General features: G+C 45.2%; 1 protein-coding gene across 3 annotated transcripts in view; it reads left to right on the top strand.

Moving 5' to 3' along the window:
- Nucleotides 1–18,272, top strand: part of TMEFF1 (transmembrane protein with EGF like and two follistatin like domains 1) — a 214,128-nt gene that overhangs the window by 134,533 nt on the left and 61,323 nt on the right. For all 3 annotated transcript variants that reach the window (XM_034761448.1, XM_034761450.1, XM_034761449.1), the window contains exon 4: nt 11,920–11,946. In XM_034761448.1, the coding sequence (XP_034617339.1) occupies nt 11,920–11,946 (27 nt within the window). The remainder of the gene's footprint in view (nt 1–11,919; nt 11,947–18,272) is intronic.

Genomic DNA, 18,272 nt, shown 5'->3' with positions numbered 1-18,272 from the left:
GATTCCTGGAAGCACAAATTGTGGGGGGAGGCGGGGGAGAAAGGGAGGTGATGAACGGAGGTAAACCAATGTTGCTCTAGCTTCTTTTCAGGAGCTGGTTTATTTGGGGACCTATTCAATACTCAGCATCCTGGAGCAGAGGGCGCAGGTGTCTGTTCGGATGCAGGTTTTTATGGCCTGGATGGGTCTCAACGTGTTGGGATCTGTGACAGCTTGCATCAATGTGGTTCTCTAGCTGCAGGTTCACATGAATCCTGTGGTGTTCCAGCTGCTCAGCCCAGGTCATCACATTTGTGGCTGTACACATCTGGGGCAATAATATATTTGAGATTCACCTTTCACAAACCCCAGGCCTTATGCTAGCTCTCAGTTAGCGATTACAGGGTGGCAAGATACACTGGTTACTAGGCTGGAATTCTTTCAGTACAGTAACTCCTCACTTAAAGTCGTCCCAGTTAACGTTGTTTTGTTGTTACGTTGCTGATTAATTAGGGAACCTGCTCCTTTAAAGTTGTGCAATGCTCCCTTCTAACATCGATTGGCAGCAGCCTGCTTTGTCCATTGCTTGCAGGAAGAGCAGCCTGTTGTAGCTAGCTGGTGGGGGCTTAGAACCAGGGTGGACCGGCAGCGCCCCCATCAGCTCCCCTCTCCCCTAAGTTCCCTGTGCAGCACTTGCCCAGCAGGCTAGCAATTGCCGGCAGTTCAGCTGTCCCTCCCCCCACTGCCATGTGCTGCTCCTGCCCTCTGCCTTGGAGCTGCTCCCTGAGCCTCCTGCTTGCTTTGCGGGGGGAAGGAAAAAGGGGGGCTAATGACAGGTGGCCCCCTCCCCCCTGCTCCTACACCTCGCTTACCCCTTCTTCTCCATATAAAGCAGAGTGGGACACGGAAGGAGAAAGACAGAGAAAGCCTGGGGCAGCAGCTGCTGTCTCAACTTCCTGATCCACTTAAAAAGACAATGCATTTAAGAGTGGGTCAGCTTACTTAAAGTGGCAGTGTGCATCTCTCTCTCTCTCTCCCACACACAAGGTGTGTGTCTGTCTCTGTCTGCTATGCTATCTCCCCTCCCCTCCATTACTGCTGCCTTATAGAGGCTGCATTAACAACATTAACACCAACGTGTTAACCCTTGAGGGCTCAGCCGAGTGCTAGTTCATCAATTAGCACAGGGGTTCTTAAACTGGGGGTTGGGACCCCTCAGGGGGTCACGAGATTATTACCTGGGGGGTCATGAGCTGGCAGCCTCTACCCCAAACCCTGCTTTGCCTCCAGCATTTATAATGGCGTTAAATATATTTAAAAGTATTTTTAATTTATATGGGGGGGGTCGCACTCAGAGGCTTTCTGTGTGAAAGGGTTCACCAGTACAAAAGTTTGAGAACCACTGATTTAGCAGCAAGGCATTCCCTGGGAAATATCCCACCCTCTTCCACCCTCTAACTTCACCACCTCAACCAAGCTTCACAATCATCATAGCTGTGAACAGTGTTAAATTGTTTGTTTAAAACGTATACTGTGTGTATATATATAATATATAGTTTTTTGTCTGGTGAAAAAAATTTCCCTGGAACCTAACCCCCCCATTTACATTAATTCTTATGGGGAAATTGGATTCACTTAACATCGTTTCGCTTAAAGTCGCATTTTTTCAGGAACATAACTACAATGTTAAGTGAGGAGTTACTGTAATTGCTGCCTAGGGACTATTTTATTATTATAGTATGAGATTTTTAAGTCTTTTAATACTCTAAGAACAGGGCAATTCTCATTTGTAGGGGACTATTTCCATCTAAAACTATATCACAGAATTGGAAAAGACTGCATAGCATGTTTGGTCGGGCTATTAATATTTATTTCTTGTTTGGTAACGTTTTAATTAATAGCTCAAGCCAGGTTTGCAAGGTCATCAGTAACTTAGCCATAAATGTATTAGTAATAGACTGGCTTGCTTTGCACAGGATGCATGGTAAATAAACCCTGTAATACATGGTAGGCTTTTTGAATTCAGAGATTCCCAAATACACAGAATTAGAAAATAATAAGTCTGGGGTGGCATTGGTATAACCAAAATGTAGGACTTCAGACTAAAAGTTATGTTTTAGGGAATGATAATATTATGTGTAACTGAGGGCTTTGAGTGATTGCAAGTGGAGCAGCATTCCTCAACTCTACTAGCAAATTTTAATATAAAAGGCCAAAAATTTCCAAACATGCAGCTCTACAGAGCTATTTAGCACCCATCGCTCCCACTGTAGTTAATGGGAATTGTGGATGTTCAGCATCTATGAAAAATCAGACCACTTTGTTCAGGTGTCTAAATAGAGGTTTAGGTACCTAAATATAGGCACCCATGTTTGAAAATTTGGGGTAAACTAAAGAAACGAGTTAAGCCCAGGTTAGCACACACTTTACATAATACCTCAGTCTGAAATTTAAATGCTGATTTAACAAATCTGTTTTTATAAACTCTCCCGCTGCTGTGAAATTCCATGGTTGGATTACCACTCCCCAAAATCCATATCTGTTCATGAAGGTGAAATTCACCCAGGTGCACTGACACAAGTCCCTCTATGCCATTTAAACCTACTCCATGCCATTTGGGGATTTCCCTGGGCCAGGAGGATTCCTGATCTGCCTAGTTAAGCCAACTGTGATGCTGGTACCAAGCAGATGGAACGGGGACAGGAATTGCCCTAGGTGCTTACAATGTTGAGAAATAGTCACAAAGCTTTTAGTTTGCTTCCTGTCTCTCTGGTAGGAGGACATAACTCACTTTCTGATTTGCATTTTATGGGTCATGAAGAAATCAAACCAGTAAATAAGAAATGAATGTTCATGATTTATTTTAATTTGTGTGTTCCTATTAATCAGCACTGCATGTGTAGATTGTTGCCAAGATTTTGACGTCTGCCAGATTTGTATTATATGCCCATCAACATTAATCAAGCACAGTGACCTATAACTGATATTTTTATATAATGTACTCTTCAATTCACAGCTCTCAGAGGATAATATTTATTGGAAAAAACAGTCTACTTCTTTTACTGGGACTTCTAAACTGAAAAAATAGCATGCTATTTGCATAATTAAAAGCAAATAATATAGCTCTATTAAATATATATCATATTTTTTCAGTTTGTTTTATCTCTTTATGACACACTGCGCTGCAGTGAAGAATGACTCTCCTAAGACATCTTTTAATTTAAACTGGTGTTCTTCAGTTTGAAGTAATCAAACTCTTATTATGAATCCTGACTTCACCGGTTTTTACAGTTTGTGCGGGTTTTTTCTGTAGGTGATTCACAATGAGTGTAATTAGAAGTACATATATGAAAAGAACTCCTTATGCACCTCTACCCAGATATAACGTGACCCGATACAACACGAATTCGGATATAACGTGGTAAAGCAGTTCTCCGGGGGGCTGGGGCTGCGCGCTCAGGCGGATCAAAGCAAGTTCGATATAATGCGGTTTCACCTATAAGGCGGTAAGATTTTTTGGCTCCCAAGGACAGCGTTATATCGGGGTAGAGGTGTATCTGGTTTTCTCCTTACCAAACCGAAAAAACAGCCTGGAAAATTCAGCCTGCTAGTTAAATTCTTATAAGCATCAAATACTGGAAATAAAATTTAAAAATCCCTTGTAAGAAGGCCAGATTGTTCCATCCAGCCTGTGAGGAAGATTTGCTCCAATGCAATGTCCCATTTTTATCATTAAGAAATAAATGGTTTGAGGGTAAACAATGGATGCTAGCATTTCATCTTCTGACCATCTCTACTACTTTTCACAATCTATAATTAAGCGAAAAAAGCTGCTACAAGACACACATTTGGATCAAATGATTGCAAAACTTTTCTAGGAATGTGTGCCACAGTGGACATTCGTGAGATGTAGACTTGCAAGCCAAAGGTTAAAACCCTATTTTAGGCAGCTGGAGTCCCCACAGCTGCTGGCAATTAGGCTTGTAAGCATTCCTCTCAGAAATCTCCTGCTGGCATATCAAAATTAAGGGTAATTGCCAGCAGGCAGCACTGCTCCTGGAGGATGGGGACACAAAAGGAAGGGGATTGAGTGTTATTGCTGGGAGTTTGAGAAGACTAAATTGGCATACTTCTTAACAAACTTATTTCGTGTCCTGTTAACTGTGCAAACCTCACTCTGCTGACAGAGTAGCAGGAAGTTGAAGCTTTTTTGTTATTTGTACTAGAGCTGTGAGAGTGACCAACCTTTCTGTTCAGTCGCCAAACAAAAAATGTAAAAATTATTTTTGGATCAATCTGAAATGAATTTTTTGGAAATTTTTTGCAAACCAAAAAAATTGTAGGGGAAAAAATCATTTCAGCTCATTTTGTTTGACCCAAAATAAAACATTTCATTTTCTGTTCAAGGTTTTTTTATTTTTTACAAAAATTAATAAAATGGAAGTAAAATTCAAAATTAAAAGTTGTTCTGGATCAAAAAGAGGACACTTTGCATTTTGAAAACATTAAAACAAAACATTTAGACTATTTTTTGGGGAAAAAAATTTGGGTGGGGGGAGGTTGAATTAGACACAAATTCACAAAATGTTTCCATCAATCTGAAACTGCATTTTTCAGGAAAAAAAAACAAGTTTTGTCCTAAAAAGTATTGCCCAGCTGTTGTTTGCACTGCGCAAGCCTTCGTTTGTGTGGCGGAATGAATTGAATTGCGTAGTTTTCTTTTCCTTTCTAAAACACCAGTCCCTATGCCGATGACTGCTCTGACACTCAAGTATTAGGGAGTAGCCATGTTAGTCTGTATCCACAAAAACAACAAGGAGTCCAGTGGCACCTTAAAGACTAACAAATTTATTTGGGCATAAGCTTTCATGGGTAAAAAACCTCACTTCTTCAGATGCATCTTCAGGTGCTCTGACACTCTTGGTATTATGTGGAACTGTGATGCTTCCAAAGGGTAAAAGGTGGAATTGCAGAGTTGTGACACAGCTAAAGAAAAAGTTAAAGGCCCTTGTTGAGTGCTGTGACAGATGGGCAGTTCTAGTTGCTGGTGAGTAAACAGGAGCTCCAGGGATAGAGGATCCTGATGTTTGATGTCAAACTCTCCATAACTGGACCCAAATTCAACCTGGAGACATTTCTCCTGGCCTGGAGTGAGTTGCAGAAGGCGTGCATTGCTCAATGTACACTGGGCTATTCAGTTAGTTCCATGTTGTCTGGAAAAGCCCAGGTGAAATATAGGCAGCCACTGGGAATTGTGGGTGACTTGCAGAAAGCATCCAGTCTTGATCTCTTTCACCTTTGGCCTTATTGAGGGGATCTATCAAAAACATTTCCAGGAACTTAACTGCCATTGAACATAAAACCTGGATGATGCGGACCATTTTATGGCAGGCTACATAGGAAAGGCTGAGTACTGGCCAGCACATGAAGGTAGCAAGCACAAGCTAGTGGAAAAGATTTTAGTTTTGCCTCCAAACAGTTTATGGGAGAAACCAGTGATCTCTACAACTGGGACATACTTTTACTGTCCCTACTCTTTTTGATCATTTGAGAGGTTCCCCTTTTGTCTATGTGGTTCCTCTTATTACAGCTGTTCTGTGGAGACCATGCTGATAAATCCTGACTTGGTTGAAGACATGTGGAAAGAACAGGGCTCCACTGATACTAATCAGGCGCCAACAGCCCCTTCCCCCACATCCCTCTCTGATGGACACAGGTGCTGGTAGATGCACTAAGCTTGCACCTATTCCTCTGTGACTTGGGCATTTGCCACCTTTGCTTATGTGGGTCCAGAAATTCCTGACACAAAACCATTACACGCATGGAGCTGTTCAAATCATTCACATGGCAGATCATTGGGCAGGGGCTGGGACAGACCAATGGGCCCCAGGGGACTGGGAAACTTAAGGGAATTCAACAATGGTGAAAAACTGGCACAGTCCCCGCCCCCTCCCACAGCGCAAGGCTGCTAACCCCATTAGTGGTGCACATAGAACTGAGATGCGCTAGCCTGCTGAGTTAGCTGCTCCCCTGGTGGCTGCTCAGTGTGGGCCTCCATCCCAGTGGGGTTGTGGTTCCGCAGCCCCTCAGCCTTCACCTGCCCTCAGGACACACACGAGCCTGAGGCCAAAGTGCTCACAACAGGATCAGTCTAGCTGTGTCTGTCACATGCCTTTCCCTCAGGCTCAAGCACACCCACACCCACACCTAGAGCAGCACAGTCCTTCCTACCTCCACAGAGCCCCTCCTCCACCAACATCCAAAATGGGGCTGCTCCCACTCACTCCATCCACCCCTCCCTCTGTCACTTGCTCCCCCCACCCTCACTCATTTTCACTAGGCTGGGGCAGTGGATTGGAGTGCGGGGGTGGGGGGAGGGCTCCGGCTGGGGGTGCGGGCTCTGATATGGGGCCAGGGATGAAGGATATGGGGTGCAGGAGGGGGCTCCAGGCTGGGGCTGAGAAGTTCGGACTGCGGGAGGGGACTCTGGACTGGGGCAGAAGGTTGGGGTGCAGGGGGGTGAGGGCTCTGGCTGGGGTTGCGGGCTCTGGGATGGTACTGGGGATGAGGGGGTTGGGGTGCAGGAGGGTGCTCCAGGCTGGGATCGATGGGTTCGGCGGGTGGGAGGGGATCAGGGCTGGGGCAGAGGGTTGGGGCACAGAAGGGGGTCAGGGTGCAGGCTCCGTGCGGCACTTACCTCAGGCAGCTCCCAGAAGCAGTGGCATGTCCCCCAACCAGCTCCTACGCGGAAGCGTAGCCTGCTGGCTCTGCGTGCTACCCCGTCCGCAGGCACTGCCCCCACAGCTTCCATTGGCTGCGGTTCCCAGCCAATGGGAGCTACAGAGCCGGCACTTGGGGTAGGGGCAGCATGCTGAGCCCCCTGGCTGCCCCTATGCCTAGGAGCTGCTGGAGGGGGGACATGCCACTGCTTCTGGGAGCCACGCGGAGCCATGGCAGGCAAGGAGCCTGCCTTAGCTCCGCTGTGCTGCCAACTGGATTTTTAACGGCCCGGACAGCAGCCGCCAGGGTCCCTTTTCGACTGGGCGTTCCAGTCAAAAATGGACACCTGGCAACCCTATCCTGGGTTCCTCACAGCTGTCATGAAAGCGTCTGGCTTCTTGGCCCTCTAGGCCATTGATCCTCCAGGACTTGGCTACTTGCATGTAAGTGCCATCTGCCAGCTAATTACAATATGTTGAGTTTGCAGTAAAGATTGTTCCTTTGCTTAGGAAAACTTGGCCCAGGCTCAGAAACAAGAACACTATCCCTCCATGCTTCAGCATGGTTGTCCTGAGGACAAGTGCTCTAATACAGCTCCCAGATATTTCAGATATTTAAATCTGAAGTGTCATGCCATTGTAACTGTGGCGGTCCTGACCCAATGGGAATCATGAGGGTCGCGGAGTTGCTACCCTTACATGTGCGTGGCTGCTGGTGGCAGCGCTGCCTTCAGAGCTGGGCACCCGGCCAGCAGCTGCCAGTCTTTGGCTGCCCAGTTCTGAAGGCAATGCAGGAAGTAAAAGTGGCAATACCGCAACACCCTCTACAATAGCCAGATTTCACGAGAAAGGCCAGATTTCATAGTCCCTGACACATTTTTCACGGCCTTGAATTTGGTAGGGCTCTACTTATGAGCATTAAAAACTGGGTTGACAAACTGATCATGCCTGACCAACCTGATTGCCTTCTATGATGAGATAACTGGCTCTATGGATATGGGGAAAGCGGTGGATGTGATATATCTTGACTTTAGCAAAGCTTTTGATATGGTCTCCTACAGTATTCTTGACAGCAAGTTAAAAAAGTATGGATGAATGGACTATAAGGTGGATAGAAATCTGGCTAGATTGTTGGGCTCAACAGGTAGTGATCAACGGCTCGATGTCTAGTTGACAGCCGGTAGCAGTCGGAGTGCCCCAGGGGTCGGTCCTGGGGCTGGTTTTGTTCAACATCTTTATCAATGATCTGGATGGTGGGATGGATTGCACCCTCAGCAAGTTCGTAGATGACACTATGCTGAGGGGAGAGGTAGATATGCTGGAGGGTCCAGAGTGACTTAGACAAATAGGAGGATTGGGCCAAAAGAAATCTCATGAGGTTCAACAAGGACAAGTGCAGAGTCCTGCACTTAGGAAGGAAGAATCCCATGAACCGCTACAGGCTGGGGACCGACTGGCTAAGCAGCAGTTCTGCAGAAAAGGACCTGGGGATTACAGTGGACGAGAAGCTGGATATGAGTCAGCAGTGTGCCCTCATTGCCAAGAAGGCTAACAGCATATTGGGCTGTATTAGTAGGAGTATTGTCAGCAGATCGAGGGAAGTGATTATTCCCCTCTATTCGGCACTGGTGAGACCACACCTGGAGTATTGCATCCAGTTTTGGTCCCCTCCCCCCACAGAAGGGAGTGGACAAATTGGAGAGAGTCCAGCGCAGAGCAACAAAAATGATTAGGGGCCTGGAGCACATGACTTACGAGGAGAGGCTGAGGGAACTGGGGTTATTTAGTCTGTAGAAGAGAAGAATGAGGGGGGATTTGATAGCAGCCTTCATGACTACATGAAGGGAGGTTCCAAAGAGGATGGAGCTAGGCTGCTCTCAGTGGTGGCAGATGACAGAACAAGGAACAATGGTCTCAAGTTGCATTGGTGAAATCTAGGTTGGATATTAGGAAACACTATTTCACTAGGAGGGTGGTGAAGCACTGGAATAGGTTACCTAGGGAGGTGGTGGAATCTCCATCCTTAGGGGTTTTTAAGGCCTGGCTTGAGAAAGCCTTGGCTGGGATGATTTAGTTGGTGTTGGTTCTGCTTTGAGCAGGGGGTTGGACTAGATGACCTCCTGAGGTCTCTTCCAACCCTATATTCTATGATTCTATGAAAGGCAGAAACTGATCTACCCTATCATCCTCCCAAAATTCTTGAGGGTAAGAGACAATCTGTTTTGTCTCTGAGCCTCAGGCACATAATCACACTAATTTGGAGTCACTACAGATGGAAGAGGAGTTTTCATCCCCACAGACTGAGAAGCAGAATCTAATCAGTAGCTTTTAACACAGTCTCCAAGAACCAACCACACTGAGACCAGCTCTAGAGCATGGATACCTTCCAGAAAATGCCAAGGAGCTATTGTTTAATTTATAATATTCCTATTGCATCTCTGTAGGTACACTAATCAAATTCATAATACACATATGAAACAGTTACCTTAAAACCTCCCACTCCACAACCCTCACAAGTTAAAACCCCCACCTTACTCAACTCATCCCCCCTGGAATGGCCTACATAAATAAATGAACCTTGCAGTGTAGCCTGAAAAATAAGCAAATTTGGGATTTGTCAGACCAAACAGTAAAGCTGGAATTCCAAAGATGGGAACTTGCCAATGAAAACACTCTGAGACAGATCCTCTGCTGATGTAAATTGATTTCAAAGGATGTACACCAGCTGAGGATCAAAACTTCTCTGCATGCAGCCGGAGTGAAATCCCAAAGAATGGAGTCTTCCTCCCTCTGTCCACAGCATGCTAGCAGAGTTTCTACTGCAGCCTCTAGGCTGGAGTATCCTTCTCAGCAGCACATCCCAGCCTCCATGTAAGGGTGTCCCAGAGGTCTTGTCTGATGTATTCACAAGGTTATGGAACCATTATGTCCCCACACGTCCCCTGCCTCGAAGCGCACCTACATGGTTGTTTAAATGAAGCCCCAGAGAGTACAGGGGGATGTTTGAATACTTTCCAGGGAGTTTCAACATCCTGTTCACATGCAGCAGACTTCTAGAGTGCTGCTGCCCTGGGGGCTTTCTCTGCCTGGGGCAGGCACTGGGGAATGAGGGTTTGAAATAATTGTATAGATTATGAAAAGTAGCTACTGTAACACTGGAAGAATTGCAACTGGAATAATTCCGATTTCTTCAGTCTTAAACATTTGTTCGTTTGACAGATTTTAGCAGCTTTTATGTCACAGGTACAGAATCAGCTCATCACACAATTTCACAATCTCAAGGACGCCTACGGGTTTAGCTCATGTATGCAGATGATGCCACCTTCAAATTTGTTAATCAAGCAATGCTGCACCATATGTCGCATTGTCTGTTCAATGGTGCAACTGTTAAACATTACACAAGGGCTGTCTGCTTTTCAGGAAATTGGGTCATTATTGATGTCAAGAAAATACCAGACAGACATTTTCCTTATGTTATCTTATTAGTTTATTTAAACAATGAGACTCCAGCATGAGACTTGGCATAATAGTATGGAATTAAGAAGGGAAATTGTAGGTTGAATAGCAGGAAAATCTCCATTCCTGACAACAGCTCCTGTGGTAAGAGGTTATTTTTAATGTGTGGTAGTGACCTAGTCCCATATAATTTCACCCTGTAATTCTTGCATTAGAAGAAACAATTCTTAGAAATATAGCAAATTAGAAAAAGAATTTAACAAGCTGGGAGTCTTGCCCACATGCTCAGAGTTTAGCTGATCACCATTTTTGGGGTCGGGAAGGAATTTTCCTCCAGGGCAGATTGGCAGAGGCCCTGGGGGGTTTTCACCTTTCTCTTCAGGGTGGGGTATGTGTCACTTGCTGGAGGATTCTCTGCACCTTGAAGTCTTTAAACCATGATTTGAGGACTTCAACAGCTCAGACATAGGTTAGGGGTTTATTACAGGAGTGGGTGGTGAGATTCTGTGGCCTGCGTTGTGCAGGAGGTCAGACTAGACGATCATAATGGTCCCTTCTGACCTTAAAGTCTATGAGTCTATGAGTTTTCTGGCTTGAACTATGAGTTCCTCCCAGGAAGTAAGAACCCCCCTTGGGTCTGGGTGTATAGAATTAAATAGGGCTAACTCACCTGCCTACTTTATCCCCTGAGCAAGTATGCAGGGGGAGGTGGGAAATGAATGGAGTTCTGGCTCTACTCCCCTCCTCACCTTCTGGAGTGGCTGAGCCAGTTGGTTAATTTACTGTGGGTATAGGCCAGCTGTAAATTTCTCTCCTCTTCCCCTTCCCTTTCCCAAAAGGAGTAAGGAAATAGCAGAGGATTGGTGGCTCAGCAGTGCATGTCTGAAGGCAGTGTGTCTTCACGGCAGTGTAAGCTCACGGTATAACTTGAGTGTTGGCCATAATCCAACTCCTGTCCACACACAAAAATCTGTATCTTGAGTTAAGTGGTACTTTAAATTCAACCTGACTGGTCTGTTGAGGGTATGCGTTGAAGCTTGAGTGCTGCTGATGCAGGAGCCAGTAATGAAGTGGGATGCAGCTACAGGGCACAGTTTGAGTTAGCACAACTCATCAGCTGCTCATCCAATCACTTTGTGTTACTAATCAAATCACTGGTCAGCTCCAGTGTTGTTTCACAGTGTGGCCACTTCAGTTGGAGGCTAGTTAACACCAAGCTAGAATAGGTAAGTCGAGCAAACTCTGCAATAAAGACATACCGAGTCACAATGACTCCTGAGGCCACTTCTAGAGTCATGCAATTTATGCACCATCCCTAGTCTAGGGCTGTGTTTAAAGTAAAAATGTAGCCGCTGTTAAATAGATTACAAAAATCAAATTGTAAATTATTAGGCAGTTTTTGTTTAACAACTTGGAATCTTTTATAATTTAAAAAGGACTTAAAAGCAATAAGAGAAACAAGCTAGGTGAAATGATGTATTTTATTGAACCAACTTCTGTCAGTGATGCAGCAATGTTTTTCAGCAACACATACAAAAAACACTGCTGCTCTTAGAGCAAATTTACCTTGACAAGTAGGGAAAAGAGTGTATGATAAGACTGGACAAATTCTAATAGTGATGCCTGATATGATGGGAGACATTGTTATTATACTTGGCTCCTGATGTGTAATATTTGTATAATGTTTTTGCAATGACAGTTCTTGAATGAAGAGCTATTCCTGGGATAATGTTGTGATTTTTTCCCCCTTTTATTTCCTTATCAGATAATGGTTCTGGATCAGGAGAAGGGGGTAAGTACACAGTCACAATTGCACTTGTTTTCTGTTGTAGTACATTTTTGTGTGTACTTAGGTCTGTTTTAGTTAAAGGAACACTCTTTCATGTAAATTATGAAAAAAAAGATAATTTTTAAATTCTTTCAGCATGAAAAACCCATTGTGGTGTTAGTAATACATCAAGGCCATTCTATGGCAGTTTGTACCTATCCCACGATGACTTGCACAAACTGTTGCATAATATCTATTTGCACCCAATCACATTTTTGGTTCATTCCATTGCCTGCTTTGAACAGTTCTGCCCTGCCTGGGAGAAAGTACGTTTCATGAGGAGCTAGATGAGTCTGCAAAGTTTGTTATAGGCAAGTTATAGAGTTACAATGGTGCTTCTCTAACATAGGCCAGGTCTTAATTACAGCTGACCTAGAGCAGATTTGAACCAATGCTCTTGGGAGAAAAATCCCCTAAAGCAGTGATTCTCAAAGCCAGTCCGCCGCTTGTTCAGGGAAAGCCCCTGGCGGGCTGGGCTGGTTTGTTTACCTGCCGCATCCGAAGGTTCATTGATCGCGGCTCCCACTGGCCGCAGTTCACCGCTCCAGGCCAATGGGGGCTGTGGGAAGTGGCACGGGCTAAGGGATGTGGTGCCCATCCTTCCCGCAGCCCCCATTGTCCTGGAGCCGCTGAACCTGCGGACGCAGCAGGTAAACAAACCAGCCCGGCCCGCCAGGGGCTTTCCCTGAACAAGCAGCGGACCAGCTCTGAGAACCACTGCCCTAAAGCATCCAGCACCCCATGTTGTTTACTATTTCAAAATATCTTTAATTACATTAAAAGTTGCTGTTGTGGAAAATGATTATTTACTTTGCTGTGTGACTAAACCCTAAATTTAACTCACAAGGAGTCAGGAGCTAGCTTTTCTTTTCTACATACTGAGAGGGAACTGGGGCAATATTATCCTCTTCACCAACAGGTGACAATCATCACTCCATTGCACCTGTTCCCTTTTCTACTCTGCTTTGTTGGCTAGTTGCCTCAGCACCCGCTTGCATCTCCAATATAGAGGATACAGGTGATGTTAATTCACCCCATAGCTCCTGATTTTAACTTGGCTTCCAGTTTTAGAAGAGATCATATGTTGAGAGGAATTCACTATGATTTCACAGTCATACAAAACAAATCTTCTTAAAATTAAGTTTAATTTTTAAAAGCATTTGGCTGGAAGATACCATATGATGACAGAATAACATAGTCTTGTTTCACTCTAGCTCTAGTTGTAGCTGCTTAACAGGCAGTTGCATTGTAGGAAAAGGAACTACAAACAAAGATTAGGCTGGTCTTCAACGTGTCATGTTATTTCTCCGTGTGTGACAAAGTGATGGAGTCTGTCCTTCCTTGGGTCCTTGGAAAATGTTCTGGACAAGAATTTAAGAAGATTATCAAAAAAATTGATATTAAACTAAAGCTGAGGTTGAGTACATATCACTAATTTAAGGTAAAGCATTACATGGATGTTGTAATAATCCTGAGAACAAATATTACAAACCCAAGAAATTCAGAGTTAAAGATAAACTTAAAAGAAATCTGAATGTTAATGTTGTCCACAGTTCTGACACCCAAACAGTCTTAATTCTGCCTTGTAGGGACATCATGCAATGACCATAAAAAGGCTCCTTAGGTTTTTTTTTTTTTTAATCTTGGTGTACATTTTATTTCTCCACACACCTCAAGATGTTAAGGGTGTTATGAGGGTAACTTTATTAAAGTTTGTGAAGCATTCATATACTGCAGTGACAGAGAAAAAGTAGGATAGAAGAGGATGAGAGAATCCCTAGTGGAAAAGAAAGGGAGGAGAGCCCACTTTGTGTTTGTGGGGGCAGGGAGAATAAATTGAAAGTGACAGAAGGAGAGCTGAACAGGGAGCTTAGGTTGGGGAGAAGAAGAGGAAAAAATGGAGATATGCTAATACCAGAGGAGGGAGCAATCCTGGTAGTCACCCCAGTCACACCAGAGAGGGTAGCAAGCTACTAGTCTGTCCCCAAGAAGATTTCAACCATTTTGGTTGGCGATCTTAGCCTACCCAGTGTCGGGTGGTTTTATGCAAGACAGATACAAAGCTCAAAGAGAATTTTATGTGGTTCCAGATAAGGATTCTGTTATGTTCACAGCATACATACAGAGAAATTGGATAAAAAAACATAAAATACTCTTGATGGAAAGTTGCAACGTAACACTATGTAATTATTGGGGTTGCTCAGGGCCGGAGTACACCAAGCCCCCAAGATGCCAGTATTGTGCCAGGTGTATTGTGATTTGGAGGCAAGCACTGTAGGTGTTTCAACAGCTAGTCCTTGTAGATACTAACCCTGGTGGGTCCCAGTAACCACTCTGACACATAACGAAGTGAAAGGGTATTTTACTAGGGCTGGCAGGAAAGGGAAAGGTTGCAAATACAGAGGCTTAAACAGTTAAAGTTCAAAGTGAGCAATATCAATAAATAGTTGGGCCCTGGGGCAGTCCAACTGAGAGTCGGGGCTCTTCGGGCCTAGTGCATGTCATGCCCTCTCCAGTCTCTATAGTGCATGTCATGCCCTCTCCAGTCTCTATTCAAGCAAATAGGAGCTTGCAGGTTTCCAAGCCAGGGTCACTTAGTAGTGTCTCTCTCATGGGGCCTCTCTGCACTGGCTCCCTGCCCAGCAACTGCTGCTCCCCCATAAACCCCATACAGACCTGCACCCTGCTGTAATGTTCAGCAGTCACAGTCTGTTCTACACCCAGCTCTGCATACAATTCATGGGATTCCTCTCTGCATCCGGCCTTTCTGCAGCTCCTCTAGGGTTGCCAGGTGACCATTTTTTGACCAGAACGCCCGGTTGAAAAGGGACCCTGGCGACTCCAGTCAACACCATCGACCGGGCCGTTAAAAGTCCAGTCAGAGGTGCTGCAGGGCTAAGGCAGGCTGGTCCCTACCTGTCCTGGCACCACGCTGAACCCCGGAAGTAACCAACAGGTCCAGTTTCTTGGTGGGGGGGCCACAGGGCTCCATGCACTGCCCCCACCCCAAGCATAGGCTCTGCACTCCCAATGGCTGGGAACCGCAGCCAATGGGAGCTGGGGGCGGGGGGCAGTGCCTGCGGATGGGAGCAGTGTGCAGAGTCTCCTGCCCCACCCCCCACCTCGGAGCTGAACCTGCTGGCCCTTCCAGGGCGCAGCTTGGAGCCAGGAAAGGCAGGGAGCCTGCCTTAGCCCCACTGCGCTGCTGACCAGGAACCCCCTGAGGTAAACCTGAGCCCGAACCCCCTGCCCCAGCCCTGAACCCCCCCAAACCTGGAGCCCCTTCCTGCACCCCAAACCCCTCATCCTCAGCCCTACCCCAGAGCCTGCACCCCCACCCAGAGCCCATACCCCCACCCCCCGGCACCCCTCTCCTGCACTCCGAATGCCTCGGCCCCACCCCCCAGCCTGCAGCTCCCTCCTGCACTCCAAACCCCTCATCTCCAGCCCCACCCCAGAGCCTGCAGCCCCAGCCCAGAGCCCTCCTACACCCCACCCCCTGCCTCAACCTGCAGCCCCCTCCCGCACTCTGAATCCCTTGTCCCCACCTCCCAGCCAGGAGCCCCCTCCTGCACTCCAAACCCCTCATCTCTGGCCCCACCTCAAATCCTGCATCCCCAGCCCAGAGCCCACTCCCCAACCCCCTGCCCCAGCCTAAATCCACCTCCTGCACCCCTGATTTCTGAAGTGACTGCGGGTGGGGGAGAGCGAGCTACTGAGGTAGGGGGAATGTAGTGAGCGGGGGGCAGGGCTAGGGTGTTTGGTTTTGTGCAATTAGAAAGTTTGCAACCCTACTCACTAGCCATGCAGCAGCTCCTTCCTAACAGAGTTCATCCGCTTCCTGGTTCAGGACCCTTCCGCATTCCCTTTGGCTAGAGGAAAGGAAAGTACAGTGGGGAGGGGGCCGATGGGAGTTGTAGTCATCTACATAGCAGATCCATCACAACTACTTTATTTCTTAGAATTCAGAAGAGCGGAACAATAACACACAAGAACCCAAAATAGAGCAAAACGCTGGGTGCTCCCAAAAACAGAGGCACAGCTCACCCTCCTGTACTTTATGCTGTGTGTCTGCTAAATGACTGCCGACCTTATGTTTCCCTGTGGATACCCCTAGCCTGCAAGCAGGAACGGGAAGCCCCACCACTTTTTCCCCGCAAAGTGATAGCTTGCAAGCTCAATACAGTCCTCAAATCACTACAGGTTCCAATTTTCAGATGCTAATCGTGGTAAATGCCAGTTATGTATCTAACCTTCATGTATGATAGTGTATGCTGTTGTGGTAACTGCAAACACTAGGATATATGTGTAACTGATCATACGCAGCTCAGAAAATGTGGATGTTGCTGTCCAGATCCATGGTAATATTAAGTATCAGAGGGGTAGCCATGTTAGTCTGAACCTGTAAAAAGCAACAGATGGTCCTGTGGCATCTTTAAGACTAATAGATGTATACTTCTGTTAGTCTTAAAGGTGCCACAGGACCCTCTGATGGTAATATTAGTAGATTTTTGCACCTGAGCAGAGTAATAGTAAAAGTCTAAATTCTGCCCTACAATCACCATGAATCTGACTGTTAGGGTTTCCAATGCTAAAAGAGGTCATTGTTCAACAGATTGCTAGCACTAGGTATGATTTAAATTTGTGGTGTTGGTTCATGTGGTTTTGTTTCAGTTGCCAGTTCCTTAGTTATTCTGTAACTTGACTCAACACAGAATACCTCCTACTTGAGAATAGGATAATCTGAAATATAATGATGTTTGTGCCAAAAGAGCAGATTTCCAACAGGAAAAAGACTTGTTCCACAGTGGATTAGCTCAGACAATGTTTCCCTAAATTGTCATGTATCACAAAAAAAAAACAAAGATCATGTAACTACTCTGCTGGACTCTCTGCCAAATCATGTTTACTGTCACTAAGATGTTAGAATGAAGCAGTAGGAGTTGTAGCATTTTGCAGTATGCCTGACAGTGAAATGACAGCCATATCATCCACCTATTTTTTCACTTATCTAGGTTGCCCTCTGACATTTTGGATAAGCAATTTTCAATCTCTTGTGCTCTCACAACACATCAGCAGTCACAAAAAAATTACCATTTTGCTCATGACAGAAGTCTGAACTTACAATGCATTATTTTTATTAGCCTGATTGAATTTATGAAATTCAGCTGTAGATCACTTGTGGCTATTAGAGTCCAATGCCAATTAATAAGAGTATGGGATGTTATTTCAGAAGGTAAAGCAGTTTTGAAAATCTCATTAATGTGCTATTATGCCCCCACCTACTTACTGAAAGAAACATTAGTTACTGAGGTTCATCCCTGAAAATATTGGAACTCTTTAGAATTCATATAAAGACAAGTACTTTTTTGAAATTTTATACATAGTTACCCCTTTTTGACCAAGCAGTTAGTTAAAGTTTCAGGTCCTGGGGATATTTCAGTAGGGGATATTCCATTTTGGAGGCAAAATTGATGATGGAGTCTGGGTATTTTCTTTGATGCAGTCTTGTTTAATTACAAGGAATGTACAAAGTCCTGATTCTCTGAGTGTAGGAGGAACCATGGGCAAAAGGAGTAGCCCTAAGCTTCTTTTCAGCCAGGCCCCCAACCCAAAATCTTTCTCTAAGTTTCTCTCACGGTCACACTGTTACAGGCTGCTGCTTGTATTTCTTCAGGCTGTCTCTTTCTCTCTCTAGTTGTGTGATCTCCTCCCCCCCCCCCCTTTCTCTCACATTTTCTCTCATCCAAAACAATAATCAGCAAACCCCCATCTGCCCACACAATCCAAAACTCGTAGGCAGGTTCACAACCCCTTTTGTTTTAGCTGGGGGATTGTGATTAATTTATCTTTACAATTATGTTAATTGAAGGGTGCATTCATAATCCTCAATCTCAACAAAGTTTTTACTCAACCCATAACCATGTATCACCTAGCTCATATCAATATTATTCAACAATTTTCCTGTACTGCCAAAACACATCGTCTTAATTGTTTTATAGTCTTCTTCCAATAAATATGATTTGTTACTGTTGTTTTCGCTTCAGCAAAAGAGGAGTCAGTTTTAAATTCATGTCCCTATCGATCATCCCATAACATTGGACAACGTATACCTGATTTACAACAAAATGAAATCAGTGGGGTTATATAGGTTGTAAATCTTGGCAGAATTTGATCCAGTAAATTGAGCAGGAAAACAAAATTCTTAGAATAGCCCATGAAGCAGCTCCAGGATTTGTAGCCCATAGTTTTAACCTACTCCAATATCCCCTGCTTATTTGCTAAAGGCA

The sequence above is a fragment of the Trachemys scripta genome, chromosome 2 (assembly GCF_013100865.1).
Source record: "Trachemys scripta elegans isolate TJP31775 chromosome 2, CAS_Tse_1.0, whole genome shotgun sequence".
Taxonomy (NCBI): domain Eukaryota; kingdom Metazoa; phylum Chordata; order Testudines; family Emydidae; genus Trachemys; species Trachemys scripta.
Note: the sequence above shows the minus strand (reverse complement) of the source record. Positions and strands in the feature narration are given on the sequence as shown.